Below are 16,931 nucleotides of genomic sequence, written 5' to 3' on the forward strand. Positions count from 1 at the left end.
TTTTGTTTTCTTTGTTTTGTTTGGATGTATCTGTTTAAGCAGGGTACTGTGTTCCTGTATTTGCTTTGACAGCACTTGTGCTCTCACTACCTGTCTCCTGTCCAGTCATCAGCCTCCTGTATGTCCGTGCTGTCTTTCACAAGTGGAGACTATTCTTAGGTCTCTGGAACCTGAATGAGAATGCTCTCACTTTAAATATCCAGAATGGCCACTGCTTGTAAACATTCAAAATGCCTACACCCTCTGGACAGCCAAAAGTCCGTAGCTCAGCTTGTCTCCTTCTTTGCTGTTTCCCTTTTTAGTCATCAGCCACTGGTGCAGTTGTCCATGCAGCCCTTGGCAACCAGGATTGATTTTTAGGTTAATTCTCAGGTCCTAACACCACTTGGAAATATTCAGGCTGTCCGTGCCATCAGGATATCTGACTGTCTGCAGCTTTGTTTGTCTCCTTACTCATTATTTTCATTCAAGTTCTTCTACTAGTTGGTGTTTTATCTACTTCTGTATCCTTCCTTTCAAAGCTCAAGGCTCCAGGATTAACTTCTATGTCTGTGTCAATTGGTTTCTCTTTTCTTTGTTGAAGAGGGTCTGTATGGCTTGTCTGCCTATTCTGCCATCTTACCTGAAGTTCGCTGCTGCCCAACCCTCTTGAACCAGTTTTTCTTAAGTCTCATGCCATTGAGTCATGACTGAATTTTTTGAAGTCCACCTTCCCCTCTTTGATTACCCTGAATTCCAAAATGGCACAGTAATTCTCCCTGAATGTTCCTATCAATTTTCATTTCACCAACTATTTTTTTCTTCTTGGTCAGAATTAGGTCCAGAGTTGAAGTTCCCCTAATTGCTTCCTCTACCATCTGGGAGATAAAATTATTACCAAAGTAAGTCAAGAACCTGTCTGGTGCCCTACTTCTAACCAAATGAGACTTCTTCTGGCTGACGTCTGGATGGTTGACACCCCATCACCACACTTTCTTGCTTCTGTATGTGTATTGTGTTGTGACAAGGATGCATCATTTATATCTTCCATTGAGCTGAGCAGCCTGTTCTGTACTCTCCAGCCATCAGAACTTCTATTGCTTTCCTTTTTCCTTCACTCACAAGCTCTTAGCATGTTTCTATCCCAGATTCATGATTTTCCACACAGATGTAAGTATTCTTGACCAATAGTGCTATTCTGCCTCCCCTAAGACTACCCATTTGAAATATAAATAAACAAAGAAAGCAAGCTAGCCCTGACTAGTCTTAATTCCCAACCCACCAACTACACTCTTATAGCCGTTCCTCTGGTATTGTGCCTAACACTCAGTATTACACTCTCAATTTTCCTTTCATTATTCTTGACTCATATTTGTACATCTGCATCTGAAGCCTTAAGAATCACTTCTGATGCCTGTCTCATTTATTTTCTCCAGTGAGTCACTGGGCAGTTTCAGCATCATTATTATTCTTTCTAAGTCATATCTACTGCCTACCATGGTAATTGATTTTACTACTTTTTTTCCTGGACATTATTTCCCTACCTCACCACATTTAATTTAAAATCCTACTGATCTGTTCTGCCTGAAATTAGAGGTATTGACAAAAGAACTTTCAAGACCCTTCCTCAAGGCTAAGGCTAGTTAATCCCAAACCTCACATTAGCTGTAAGTTCAGCCTTCTTTTCCTATGTACTATTTATACCTTTATAAATAGTAAAAGTAACATTTGGAATTGCTTTCTGATTATTTTCTGTCTTGTGGTCTGATGGGAGCTTCTGAAACGTAGAGAGGTGGCCACCAGAGAGGCCTTGGAAAAGAAGGAAAGCAAAGGGGCCCAGTGCAGAGCAGGGCTTACATGATCTCTTCTGGCCTCACCATTTCCCTAGTCCATCCCCTCTCTTTGGAAGCAGGTCGTGCCTTATATGGTTTGGCATGTTTAAATTTTCAGCTGCTCCCCTTGTTCGTTAGTTAGCTTTGAATCCTTTCTGGCTTCCTACCTTAGAGGGTTGTTGAAAGGATTATGTGAGATGATACATGTCAAGGGCCTGGTACAGTGCTTAATCTATATGAGCAATAAGTGATAGCTATTCTTGATAAAAGCATGAGACTTAACTCTTACTAGCTGGATCAGATTTTGAGCTGTAGGTTCTTCTCATGTTCTTCTCTGAAAAGAAAATCAGTGCAATGGGTAATATGATGTTGAAGCACTGGTTTTTGTTTTGTTTGTTTGCTTTAAATGAGGAACTTCCTTGATTTAATGAATTTCTCACTCTGAAGGAGTCCTTAGATTGAAGAGATCCTATTTCCAGTAAAGAGAAGTAAACTCATATATAGAACCTCTGACGTTGAGTGTTGGAAGGAGACATTTAATAACAATTCTTTTCATCACCATCATTAGTTGACATCTGTTGAGCATGTGCCACAGGCTATTATATTGAGCACTTCATATGCATCGCTTTTCTTAACCTTCACAACAGCACTGGGAACAAATGAACCTCATGTTGCTTTCCATTGGGAGGCAGAGTAATAACTTGACCAATCTAGTAAGAGGTGGAGTATGATGTGAGCTCAGGCCTGTGTGACTTTAGAGCCCATGCTCTAAATACAAAGGCATCCTGCCACTCAAGCTAAAATATAGACATTTCTTTTTTGCTGTTAGTTTGTGTCAACAACTATAAACAGGTGTGCATGAACCAGTTGGCTACTCTGCATGTTCTAGTGTAGTGCCTTGCCCTTTTGCATGTAGTCCTGCAGTCTGTTACAATGCCCTTGGATCTGTAATTGATGGTGGCTATTATCTGAATGGGCAGGTGCGCAACTGCTTATATTCTCTTGGCTGAAGAGGAAGCAACAACAATTGCTGAAGCAGAGAAGCTCTTTAAGCAGGCTCTGAAGGCCGGAGATGGCTGTTACCGGCGTTCTCAGCAACTACAGCATCACGGATCCCAGTATGAAGCCCAACATAGTAAGATTTCCTCCAGGTTGACACACTGGGGGATCAGAATTATAAAATGATTATTGAGAGTAAATTTTCAGGCCAGTTCAAATATGATTCTCTTAGATGAGAACAAAGACAGGCTTTTGCTTTTCTTTGTTTGTATTACATTTCTTTTTCTATCCTATAAGAACACTTGGACACAATTAGCCTGTAGGTTATTTACTGTTTATGTTCAGATTCACTGTTATGCCTACAGATTCCTAACCCCAGAAATAAGTGATAGTAACCTTGAAAGGGAACCTTTTTTCTTCCCAGAATTCCTATACATTTTTGTTCATCATTTGCTTCTGTGTCCCAGAATTTTAAGTCTTAGTTGGAAAATAGGACTTAAATTAGTGCTAGAAAGCAAAAAAACCTGCTGCTGTCAAGTTGATTCCAACTCGTGAAGGCTCTAAGGACAGAGTAGAACTGACCCATAGAGTTTCCAAGGCTATATATCTTTACAAAGCAGATTGCCTCATCTTTCTCCCACAAAGTAGCTGGTGGGTTTGAACCACTGACTTTTTGGTTGCAGTTCTATGACTTAACCACTACACCATCAGAGCTCCTTAAATTAGTGTTAGTATTACCAAAAGGTTTTATCTTATATGTCTTGTACAGTCTGGATTGAAATAGGACAATCAAGAATGTAACAGTTAAGTCTGAGCGTTTAGCTCTTATCTAAGAAGTATTACTGGGCTTCCTGAAAGGAAGAGCCATGAGTTCCTAATGATTTTCCTTTTTGATATTAAAATATAATGACCTCTTTTATTTAAGATAACTCTTTAAATATGAAACTTTCAGTCAGTACATTAAACTGAGAGTCAGTGATATTTTGAAGGAACGTTATAGAAACAAGACAACAAAATCATTTCTGGATTCCCTGAGTCCATTGACCAGTCAGTTGGTTGGCTGTTTAAACAAAATTTAGCATTCCTTATTTTGGGGGGCAGGGGAGATGACATTTTCATCATCCGTCAGAAAATTAGGCTGATTCTTTAATGTAAGCTTGTTCTCACCTCATTGCTCTCTCCTGCAACTTGGAGAGTATTTGTGTATCTCATTCATATCTGATATTATAAAATTAAATTTTGGTGTTACATTTGGATTTGCTGTAGAAACTGTGATTCATGTGTCATAGGACTTTGTACTACACCTTGTATGTGCATGTCACCTTGTATGAGAATGTCCACACAACCCGTCAACATCAAGGTGTTTATATTTATTTGCAGTGCGTATATGTGTTGACTGAGTCTCTAATCACCATCTATATCTCACTTTTTTTTTCTTTTAAAAAAAGAAAGTATTGTGTACAGCACAATGAATTTTGAAAACAAGTGCAGGAAATGTCTCTTTTATAAACTAAATGAGAATTAACACATAAAATTACATAACCTATTACATAGCTTAAGAATTTTCTTTCTTTCTTCCTTTCTTCTCAAAATTAAATCCTTTCAACCTATTGCTTAAATCTATCCAAAAAAATATAATCATATCTTTAAAATAATTTGTAGGTACTTGGCAAATTTTCTGCACACATCTTGTTCTCATTGTTTAAAACTTGAAATGTTAGGACTTTGGTCTTAACATCTTTTAATAGCTGCATATTATACGTGTACTTAATCTATAACAGGTGTGTCATATTTTTCTAAAACATGGTAATTTTATTGAGGATTAAGCACATGCATGTTCTCACCAGTCTGGAAACATATCCAAAAAGACATATAATTAAATAAAAGATTAAGATAAGGAGTTGTTAATGTGCTTTTGAAGAACCATTTTGGTGATTGTTGTTATAACTATTTAGCTTGTCAATGCTTTCTCTAACACTAGGGTAGTTTTTCATTTTGTTGCATACCCTATTGTCATATCTGGAATGTGTTATATTGCCATCTAAAATAGACTGCTTTGGGGACCTGGAGATGATTATGATGTCACTAGTATTAGGGAAAGAATAATATAAAACATAAGTTCAAGATGAGGCTTCTCCAGAGTTAATGTCAGAAAGGAAAAAAAATAGTTCATCAAGATGCAACCTGAGATTCACCTCTTTGCATCTTTACCAAAAGCATGCATACTTGAAGAATGTGAGAGTCTTAACTGTAAACTAGACCCAGAGTGGGGATGTTCAGTTTCTCAGCACTTTGTGGCAAATGATTTCATTGATCAGATATCCAACATCCTAACTGAAAAACATGTATTAGGTCACCACTCATATGATTTGACCTTTGCAAGTCTACGCACTTTGACTTCACTCTGCAGCCATCCTGCTATTAACAAAGTTGTCAGTACTTCTGGCAAAAAGGAAGGGTCAATGGAGCAACCTGCCCTCTTTGGGTGTTCATTTAAGGGCGTGGTAAATCAGCCTCTGTACTTTTCTCTTGCTGCTCAGCTGAAAGCTCATGTTTTCTTTTTAAATTTTGGTATTTTATATCTTCCTCTTCAGGGCGAGATACCAATGTCTTGGTCTACATCAAAAGAAGGCTAGCAATGTGTGCCAGAAGACTCGGGAGGACCAGGGAAGCAGTGAAAATGATGAGAGATGTGAGTTTGATTTGTGTTTGGGATCAGTGGTAACACACTTGACTTAGAGAAGGAGGAGCCCAGTGAACAGCTGCAGTAAAGAGTACAAGTGATGATATGGTGGGCCCATGGGCTCTGGAGCCAGAGACTGCCTTGGGCTTAGTTAGCCTCAGCCCCCAACTTAGGCAATGAGTGATCTTGAACAACTTACTCACGCTTTCTGTGCCTTAGTTTCCTCCTCTGTAAAATGGGGATAAGAATAACAATCTTAAAAATTATTAGCATGGTTGTGTGGATTAAATGAGATTATAATACATGTAAAGACCTTAATAGAGTGATTGGTGTATAAAAAAATCTCAGTAAATATCCTTATTATTAAACTTTTGGGGCTGTAGCCAGAAGCCAAGAATGAGCTCAGCTATTTTAGCTAACTGGCTTTTTCTGTGTGGTTGTTAGGAAGATTTGAATAAACTATAGGTCAACTTGCTACCCTCAAATTTAATAATATTATGAACTATTTCAATTATAGTTATTTTGTATATTTTCCTAGATCCTTCCTTTATCAGGATATTTTATTATTGGTAGTGAACATAAGAATTGAGAAGAGAGGAAATAGGTGAGAGTTTTCAAATAAAAGAGAATCAAGGGAGGTTATTATTATGTGGCTTTAAATCAAACTGGTAGTTTTAAGAGAAGCCAGGTGAGGACCTGGTACTTCCACATTTATATAAGAAATAATTTTCATAAAGAAACAGATACCAGATGAATGCTATTTATTATAATCCATTTTCCTTTTTTTTAAAAAAAATCAGAAAACCTCTGTCAACATTTGTTCTTCTACTGTCTTCCTGAATTAGGAGACGTAGATGACTGCCCATTATAAAGACAAAGCAAAAAAACTAAGGGATAAGATAAAAGTGTCATCTTGCCAAATTCTTAGTTTGCAAGTTTGAAAACTACCACCAGCTGCCATTGAGTCTGTTCTGATTCTTGGCAATCCCATGTGTCCAGAGTAGAGCTGTGCTCCACAGGCCTGTCAGTGGATCATTTTGGGGAAATGGAATGCCAGGCCTTGCTTCCAAGGGGCTTCTGGGTGGTTTCCAGCCACCAGCTTTTCAGTTAGTACCTTTACCATTTACACCACTGAGGGACTGCGAAGAACACTGTCAGACGTAGGGGAGATGTGTTTCAAAGAGAAATATTCAAAGGCTCATTCCTTCAGAAACTCCTTTATCAGTCCTCATACCAAAAATGGAATAGAGGCTGTTGAGGACCCCTCTTTCTGTTAAAGAAGCAGTTGGTGTTGACCTTGCAGAAGATGGTTGTTGGTTCAGCCTGACATTTTGACTCCTTTCAGGACTACACAAAGGAGACTTCACTGAGGCCTTCACTCCCTTTACAGCATGCTCATAAACCATTTTGCTGGAAAACCTTCCTATAAAACAGCACAGTGGACTCTGTTGCTGAAGCATTTAGGCAGGAGCACCTAATATTTCATTCAGACACAGCCATCTTTTGCCCATATGCCTTGGTATAAACTTCCTTGGAGCAGATTTTAATATGGAAATGGAAATGCTGGTGTCAGAATACCTTCCACATAAAAAACACAGTTGTTGTTTCATTTGTCTTTTTAAATTTTTCCAGAAATGCTTTTAAGAGGGGAAAACTGTTAAATTGTGAGTATACTGAAAGAGAATGAAAGGGAACTCTGGGAAGACTAGCTGTAAATGATTCTGACCTTTTCCATGGCTCAAGATTTTATTACAGATCTAATATTACATTAATGCTGTGAGTGAAATACTGATGAGGTAAAAATATATCAACTCCTTAATGTCAAGAGTCATGTCTTCTCAGTTTTTGTTATTATTTTTTTTTACAGAAAAACATTAATTATTTTGAATTTTCAGAATGTTTTCTGAAACACAAAAAATGCATTAACTAGCCTCCTTTTGTGGTGGTTGTTGTTATTTGCCATCAAGTCGGACCCGACTCATAGCGGCCCCAGTGGAGGCAACTTATCACTGAATAACTTTTGACAGTGAACAGAGCTAGGAGAACATGCTAGCTTTTGACACTTAATGTAGGTATTATTTATGATTATAAATGCAAAGGATTGCATTTCCCACTTTCTTAAATTTAAGTAAAAGTCTCTTTGCTCTTCGTAATTTTGCCTCTTTAAAATTTGGTACATGATGCAATTTCCTTTTTTCTTTTTGATGTCAACCTCAAGTTGTTCTTCTCTCTTTCCCTGTCTGTGTTTGAGTAGATCTGCAGCAGAGTTCATAATGACTATTTGGTCTGGCCCCTGAGTCATCCCAGTCAGAACTTGTGTGGACAAACTGGTATGGCTGTGATGGCTGGCTGTGATGGTCGGCTGTGATGGTAGGCCCACTGGGAGGAACCACAAGCTCCCTGGGTCCAGGTCATGTGGTCTGGACCAGGTTTTCTGAGCCTCAGCCCTGTTGATGCTTGGGACCTGATAATTCTGTTGTGGAGGGCTGCTCTGTGCACTGTAGGAATTTTCGTAGCATCTGACTTCTGCCTCTTAGATGCCACTAGAATGTCTCTAGTTATGAAAACAAAAATGCCTGTAGACATTGCTAAATGTTCCCTGTGGATTAAAATTATCTGCTGTTGAGAGCCACTGATCTAGAAATGCCTGAGGTGAGCAGGTCTGTTTTAGGGCCAACACTGTGTTTGTATCCACTTGTTAGTCTGGGCTTTCTCTGGTGTGGCTACAAGCCCCTAAAGCACTGAGGTAGGAATTAATCAGGTACTCCAGAACCCTTGACCTGGGACCAAGCTGGGTTTGGCCCAAATGAGATTCTCTGAAGCAGCATTCCATGATAGAAGGGTCTAATGAACTTAGATTTTGGTGGGGCCCTGGTTAGAGAGATAAGAAAGAAAGAGAAAGGAATGTGAAGATCTGACATGGTGGTAATATTTTCCTTGATCCTCAGGTATGTTTCTAGATCATTGTTTCTCTTCCCTAAACCATACAGGTCCTTTGAAAGTCGGCTCTCAGACTTCACCATCAGTTTCCCTTCCGTTTTTTTTTTCCCCAGTTTTTTGCAGACCTCTGGGTCATGCTCTCATTCTTGCTTAACTCACTCTCTCTCTGCAATACTGCCTCTTGTGGTGTCTATTACCTGACCTCTCATTTGACACAGATCATCAGTCCTGGCTTAAATGCTTTCTTTCCTTGATTTTATAACTCCAAACTCACTTACTTCTCCTACAGTCTCAGTCTCCCTGGCCAGATCCTCATCATCTTCCTGACTCCTGACACTTGAAATGTCCCCTAGCCAGCCCTGAGCTTTCTTTTCTATCTTCTTCTGCAACCCTGGGTCACTACCTTCAGTCCTAGAGCTTTCAATACTATCTAAATGCTGAGAAACATTCTATCATCTCATCCTCCTAACAACTGACGGGAGTGCTTGTTCAAGATCACACAAGTAGTGAGTGTTTCTGAGAGTGTGGTCTGCCTGTCGCTGCATCAGAAGTGCTCGGGGGCTAGTTTAATGCCGACCTCACAGAGTTGGTGTAGGGGTTCAATACCGCGATTCAGGGAGCACTCCACGCAGGCTGTCGCGACTAGTAAGTGCTCAGCTTCTGCTTTCAGTCTGTTCTGATCCCACCCAACGTGTGGCGTCTGTGCGCCTCTGAGAGAACGAGAGTGAAAAAGGCAGATGGCACCCTAGAATTATGATGAAAGTGGCTTTGACAAGTCAAAATCCCAAGAGTTCCCTGACCATACCTTGAGAGCCACTGGTAGAAGCATAAGAAAAACACGTTGAAATGAAGAAAAAATTGTTAGCAGTGAGATTATTGCTGTCTTTCTATTTTATGTATTTATATCATGTTGAATTATTAGAACAACCATGTAATTTTTATTTTCTTATGATGATAAAAATAAATTTAAAAATAAAGACTGGACTACTTGCAAAAAGGCAAAAAGAATAGATGCCAAAAGTGGAAAACAAGGAAGACACAGGGAAATGGAAACAGTGAAGAGAAACTTTACCCACTTAAAACTAGAAGGTTGGGCATTCCTACTTCCGTAGTGATACTGCCTCGGAAACCCAAGGAGGGGTCGCTATGAGTCGGGGCCGACTCGACGGCACATAACAACAACAACAACATGACCTCCTTATTACCGGCAAAATAGAGGTACTCTGCAGACACTCTCCTTCTGTCACTGGTTATGTCAGGTCAGCTGAAGACACACTTCATCTGGCTGGGGCCACCTTAAACCCATTGTCAGCCTTATCTGTAAAAATTGTAATTGTTAAATATTCTTTTTGTGGTCTTGCCTTTGGCTCTTCATAAAAAAATAATTAGAGGAAGCTACAGTTAGCCCTTGTCTAGGCTTATGTCTTTCCTGCATCTCAGCATCTTCCCCAGGGTTTCCAGCTAAGAACTAGAGGGTTACCCATATTTGTTGTCAGGAAATTACATAATGAGTATATCTATATGCCAGATAGTCTGCAAAGACATATACACATAGCATCTCAATTCATATGTACTATGGCTGTCCTATGAAATTGTAAAAGTAACAAGTCAAAAAAATAAGGTGTTTAATGAGATCCCCTCACTGAGGTAAACAAACAATTTGGTGTACAGGTATCCCTTGCTTTTCATAAGTTCACTTCACTCATACCATTTACACCGTTTTGCTTTTACTAAGACCTACATGAATACCTATTTTTGCTAACCAAAAGAATTCTGAAGAGGATTTTTACTTTTTGTAAAAAGGCAAAAAGTGAGACTAGCATTCAGCACTTTATTTTACAGTGAGCCATTAAGAGACAGTGCAGACCCCCTCGCCTCCCACCTCTACCCCCCAGCTGTGAGAATGGCATCTCCAAGTTCCTTCCCCAGGAACTATGCTCAGCATCTCAGCATCAAGTCATCATAGCCTTGAACTGTGTCTGTGAACACTATATGTTAGTATTATTTTAGGTCTTAGGTGTTATTTGGTGTGTTTTGGTAGGTGATTTTTTTGGATCTAAGAACACTCAGAAATGTTTCCACTATAAATTAATGGTAATGACTGCTTATGCCATTTTGGTTTATTGAAAGTTTCATAGAAACACTCTACTTTTGGATAGTGAGGGAAATCTGCGTATCTCTCCACCCTCTTTTCTTTGCAACACACACACACACACACACACACACCTACCTGATCACGTAAGGGTTTTCAGCGGGGTTAATCTATATCTTAACCAAGGTTCTGTGGGATATTAAGCCCCAGTTTCTGGGCATCCTCTGCAGGGCTCCCTCACTAAAGAAACATATGTGACTTGCGATTATAATGCCACTTTCCTTGATCTCCTTTTCCACAATTATTTTATCCCTCTCCTCCATTTTCTTAATATCTCAAATCATTTATTCATGTGATCCTTCATTAAGCAATTTGGATGAGCAGAAAGAGACAGGTATTTTGGAATGAGTTTTAAAAGCGTGTGGAAGAGTGACTGACCTTCCCTAGATTCTGAGCTTCTTTCATCCTGGCACCGTACTTGTTCTTCTTGTGCATTCCTTCCAGTTCTCAGAACAGCGTTGAACGCACAGACACAGTCAAGTGATGTCTGAATGGGGGATCCAGCAATGGCACACAAAGCCCAGTTAGTACTTTGTACCTGTGACCTTTGATTTCCAGCTGCTTCGTGGTCATGATGCCTCTTTGTTACCAGGTGGATCTACTGATTTTCTGATGTAAATGAAATTGACTTCTATTTAGAAAATTATAGATGCTCATTATACATCCCTTTTAGGTCATTAGAGGTATCCTAGGACAAGAGCAACTGACCTTCGGGAATTAGTTTAATAGTATTAATTGTATGAGGATGCCCTTTAAATGATTTGTGAAGAGGAACACTTGTAATGAGAGTGTGCTTTAGAAAATATCCACCTCCAGGCTTAATCAAAGCCTTTGGAGCATTAAGGACTGTTGATTTGCATTTTTGCCTACTTACGTGCGTAAAGAAACACCTCCAGGAAATCAGTGATTTGTAAAAGAGAAATAGTATGCTCTTCCAAATTGGTTTTACATTTTATTTTAGTGAATATTCGGCAACACAATATTTCACCTTATTGAAAAAGAGAAAAGATCGTTTTAGGAGGAAAAGTACTAAACAAATATTTCATGCATTAATCTCTATTCCCCTTTATCTCCTCTGTTTTTCCTCTTTCTTAAATTGTCTAGTTTTATTCCTTCTCTCTGCCTTTCCATTCCATGTGTCACATTATTTCCACTTTATACAATATTTCTTTTTTTTTCCCCCCTTAAAATTGTCATGATCATTATAGGTAACTTCATTGGTGAATTGATTTAGATGTAAAGCTTGATTGTTGAAGAAAGTAAAGTACTGCTTGGTGAGGGTGGTGGATGGGTGAGTATTTTAATACCTGTAGGAAATCAAAGATCTTTTGAACATAGTTACTTTCAAAGCTTTTAAGAAACCCAGATGTATCACTGAACTAAAGACAAAGTATATAATGAAGTATGTTAATTTCTATTAAATGTTTGGGAAGTGATTGTTGGCATGTTTATCTTTGGTGTCCTTACAAAGGACGAAAAGTGAACCTTAAAAGTAAGTGCTATAAACATGGGTATAGGGACGGATAGATGGGTGAACAAGCTAAACAATTATGTATGTCTAAATGGAGAGTGTATCCAAGATCATATACAGGGTTGGCAGACAATGGGCCTCTCGAAGAGTATGAAGGGATGGACACTGGGAGGAGGTAACTATGGGGAGGAAGTGGGAGGGGAGCTGCTGCATTGTAAATTTTGGTCAATGACATGAGACAAAGTATATGTGAACTGCTGTATGAAAAGTGAATTTACTCTGTAAATCTTCACCCAAATCCTAATAAAAAAAAAAAAAAAAGTAAGTGCTATAAATTATAACTCACTGATTCTTCAAGGGCGGACTTTATAGGAACCTTTCTGCCTTCATTTGGATCATGATTTGCTTGTTTGGATTTCCCTGATACTGTTCTTTGTTGTTGTTGTTATGTGCCGTGGTGTCGGACCCGACTCATAGCGACTCCTCCTTGGGTTTCCAAGGCAGTATCACTATGGAAGTAGATTGCCCCATCTTCCTTCCGAGGAGTGGCTGCTGGGTTTGAACCACCAGCTTCTGGTTAGCAGTCAAGTGCCTTAGCCACTATGCTACCAGAGCTCCTGATACTGTTCTTTAAGTTGACTTATTTAGTAAATTATTCGCAATTAGTGTGCTATATAGAAAGGAAAAGTGTTTAATTAACGAGCAAACTGTAATTAGCTACTGACATATCCAATGGTAGTCCATAATTATGAGACATATTTTTATCGGTATTATACTCTGCATTCTCTGTGTAGAGTGAAGATCACATAGGAAGTGCACTAATGCAGGTGAGGACTTTAGCTAGAAATTGTACTGTTTTATTTGCCATTAGGTATTGTCATTGAAAGTCAGTCCCTTATTAGCCTAACAGTGCTGCCACCATCATCCTTGTAGATATGTGAGAAGTTTTCACTGGGATATATACCCCAGAGTGGGATTGCTGCATCTTGGAGTACAGGAGCCTTGGTGGTACATTGGTTAAGTGCTGAACTGCTAACTGATGTCAACAGTTTGAACCTACTGTGGCTATGCAGGAGAAAAACCTGACGATCTGCTCCTATAAAGATTAAACTCAAAACTCACTGCTGTCGAGTCGGACCTGACACATAACGACCCCTGCTTGGGTTTCCGAGGCGGTATCATTACAGAAGCAGATTGCCCAACCTTCCTTCCAAGGAGTGGCTGGTGGGTTTGAACTGCCAGCCTCTGGTTAGCAGTCAAGTGCCTTAGGCACTATGCCACCAGAGCTCCTAGCCTAGGAAATCCTATGGACAGTTCTACTCTATCCTGTAGAGCAACTATGAGTTGGAATTAACTCGACGGCACACAACAGGTAGATACATGATTGAGTTCAGTATGTCCTGCCATCTTGCTCTCCAGAATGGCTGCCTCTGATTGTTCATATTCTCATCAGGGATACATGACTCTGCCCAGGTGTCTCAGTACTGGGCTCTGTTTTAAGCAACATGTGTGTGTGTGTGTGTGTAAGTGTTTACTATTTATCCTCATGGTAAACTTATGAGGTAGGGACTATTATTATCTCTGTTTTATAGACGAGAAAACTGAGATACAGGGAGGATAAGTTGCTTACTTAAGTCAGACAACTAGTGAGTAGTCGGAATTTGAACCCAAGATAGTTTGGTCCAGAGATAACATCTAGTTAGAAAATACTTAAATTTGGACAATCTGTTAGGTACAGAGTAGCAACTCTATGTTGTTTTAATTTGTATTTTGCTGATTATCAGTGAGGTTGAACATTGGTTAGACGGCCTTTGTATTTCATTAGCACTTCATTTTCTTTAATGACTGCTGGTTTAGTTAAGTTTCTGTTTCTTCCAGGGTCAACTTTGACATTTTACATTTCTGTAGTGATAACAAGATTTTCAAGTTTATTGCATATGTTGTTGTTGTTATGTGCCCTTGAGTCGGACCTGATTCATAGCGATCCCTCCTTGGGTTTCCAAGGCAGTATCACTACGGAAGTAGATTGCCCCATCTTCCTTCCAAGGAGTGGCTGGTGGGTTTGAACTGCCAGCCTTCTGGTTAACAATCAAGTGCCTTAGGCACTACGCTACCAGAGCTCCCATAGCTTTTCATAAAGTTATTTAATAATTTTTCAAAAACACTTTGTCTGTAGTTCTTTCTCTCTTTTAACTTTGCACTTTCTTCTTATTTGTCTTTTTTTACCTTTATTTTCCCTGATAAGTCTTGGTAGAGATTTGTCTATTTTATTAATCTTTTTAAGACAACCAGGTTTTCGTTTTATTTTCTCAACTTCTTTGCTTTTCATTCCAGTTACTTCTGTACATATTCTCTCTTTCTTCTGCTGCCAATCTTCTTCCCTTTTCTCCACCTTTTGTATTTATTGCCTTTTTACCAATTTTTTAAGTTGAACACTTAGTTCTGTTTGCTTCCAACTATTTTTTTGTTCCCGTAAAATTTTATTTTAACCCATATGGTATTTTTTTAGCCCTTTATCATTCATTTATATATATATTTCCTACAACATTCTTAGAGAACATACATCATATGAAATTGATTTGGGAAGAATTTATAGAGTCTTCCTCTGAGGCTTAGTACATGGTCAGTTATTGTAATCATTAAGTTTGTGTTGGAAAGGAATGTGCTCTCTGTTCTGTGTTGAGTTTAATCATGTTTTTCATATCTTCTATAAATTAGCTTTTTTATCTACTTGCTTTATCAATTTCTGAGACAGAGATGATAGAATATTTAACTCTTAATTGTTGATTTGTCTGTTTTTCCTGTGGTCAGTTGGCAGTTGTTGCAAATATTTTGAGGCTGTATTGTTAGATACATTTATGTTGATGATTATGCATTCTTGATATTAGTATCTTTAATATTATATAATGTACTTTATAGATTTTAAGATTGCTATTCTAGTTTAACTAAATTCATATTTATCTGATGTACGTATTTCCAAATCTTATAATTAAGCTTTCTGTAACTTTTGAAGCATTTTTTCTTATGGTTAAAGATATGGAACAACTGAATTTGCCATTGTAAGCATTTTTTTTAGTGTATCATTCAGTGACATTAATTACATCCACAATGTTTTAGTATTATGCTCTGTAACTTTTTGCTGGGTCATTTTTATCTGTAAACTTTTTTGCTGGATATTATCTTTATTCCAATCTAAGAGTTTTTGTTCTTTTGGTTGGTCCATTTAATCTAATTACATATGTATTCATTTTAATTATTACTCTGTTGAGAGATATTTTTGCTGTTTTCTATCATACTTTTTTCCCCCCTCTTTTATTCTCTTTCATTAAATAGACCCTCTGCTGCTTTAATGTTCATGCACTCTGTTATATTCTTCTGGTGGTCCCAACTTACTAACATCTGTGCTTGTATTTATTTTCCTTATCTGTTCTTAAGCTTATCAACAGCTCTGTCTTCTTCCCAAATGAGACAATTAACTTACCATGTGCTCTCCCTTCTGTAGACTCACACAACAACCAGGGAAGTTTGTGATGAGCCTCTCCCTGTGAGAACGTGCAGGGAGCGCTAGTGTCTGAGTCCCTGCTGGCCTGGCAGGACTGCTGCTGGGACCAGGAGCTGATGAAGCTGTTGATTTATAGTGTGAACAGAGAGATAATTACTGGAAACAGTGATTATCAAGTATTGGTTGACTCAGGGCCAGCAGGAACAGAAGCCACAAAGCAACCAAAGCCAGCAATGCACTAATGACCCAAGAGGCCAATGAGTTTGACCTTTTGGGCTTCCCTTTTTAATAACTGATGTAAAAGTATTGATTATATCTTCCTTCCTGGACAATTGTCTGCCCTGCGTGTTAAGGGCAAATACCTCATAGCCTTTCCCCTCACCTTTGTGATTCGAGTCCTCTTACGCACAAACCTACTTGCTAATCTATCCTGGAGGAAGTGCAGCTGGAATGTTCCTTGGACGTGAGAGTGGCCCAACTTGGTCTCACCTACTTTGGTCATGTTGTCAGAAGGGACCATTCCCTGGAGAAGGATGTTATGCTTGGTAAAGTAGAGGGTCAGCAAAAAAGGGGAAGACCCTCAACGAGATGGATTGACACAGTGGCTACAACGATTGGCTCAGGTATAACAAGGATTGTGAGGATGGCACGCGACCAGGCAGTGTTTCATTCTGTTGAACATAGGATCACTATGAGTTGGAGCCAACTCGAAGGCACCTAACAACAGCAACAATACTTACTAGAACTTCTCATTAACCCTTTAAATGCAAGTTTAATCTACATTAGGACATTTTGCTATACTCTCTCACCAGTAAACATTTTACTGGCAAGAATAAAATTTTTATCTAGGCAGAGCAAAAGTAGTTACCATACTTTTCTTACCACTAATCATCTCTCTGAGGTGCCCTGGTTAAGTGCTCGGCTGCTAACTGGAAGGTCAGAAGTATGAATCCATCAGCTACTCTACAGAAGAAAGACATGGCAGTCTGCTTCTGTAAAGATTTACAGACTTGAAAACTATGTGGGGCAGTTCTGTTCTGTCCTATAAGGCCACTATAAGTTGGAATCATCTCAATGGCAATGGGTTTAATAGCCTCTCTCTTGAAGTACAAATGAGTTGCCCCTGCAGCTTAATGTGCTATTGATTCACTTCTCATTCTGACTCATGGTTCCTTTGCTATTCTCTGGAGGGCCAGGAGTAAATTCTCATTGGGAGATGTTCTCTATTCCTGCTCTCATGGGCTCCTCTAGTTTTTAAGTATGTATAGAGATGGATTGGGAGCTCTGGTAGCGTAGTGCCTAAGGCACTTGACTGCTAACCAGAAGGCTGGCGGTTCAAACCCACCAGCTACTCCTTGGAAGGAAGGTCGGGC

At 39.0% G+C, this 16,931-nt stretch overlaps 1 protein-coding gene across 1 annotated transcript in view; it reads left to right on the forward strand.

Annotated features, from left to right (window-relative positions):
• ST7 (suppression of tumorigenicity 7) overlaps positions 1–16,931 on the forward strand; it is a 428,986-nt gene that overhangs the window by 299,340 nt on the left and 112,715 nt on the right. Inside the window, exons 7-9 of the mRNA XM_042782770.1 lie at positions 813–881; positions 2,792–2,946; positions 5,405–5,502. Of these exons, the coding sequence (XP_042638704.1) occupies positions 813–881; positions 2,792–2,946; positions 5,405–5,502 (322 nt within the window). The remainder of the gene's footprint in view (positions 1–812; positions 882–2,791; positions 2,947–5,404; positions 5,503–16,931) is intronic.

This window comes from Orycteropus afer, unplaced genomic scaffold (genome assembly GCF_000298275.1).
Source record: "Orycteropus afer afer isolate SDZICR_OR568_19922 unplaced genomic scaffold, OryAfe1.0 scaffold00462, whole genome shotgun sequence".
Lineage (NCBI taxonomy): Eukaryota > Metazoa > Chordata > Mammalia > Tubulidentata > Orycteropodidae > Orycteropus > Orycteropus afer.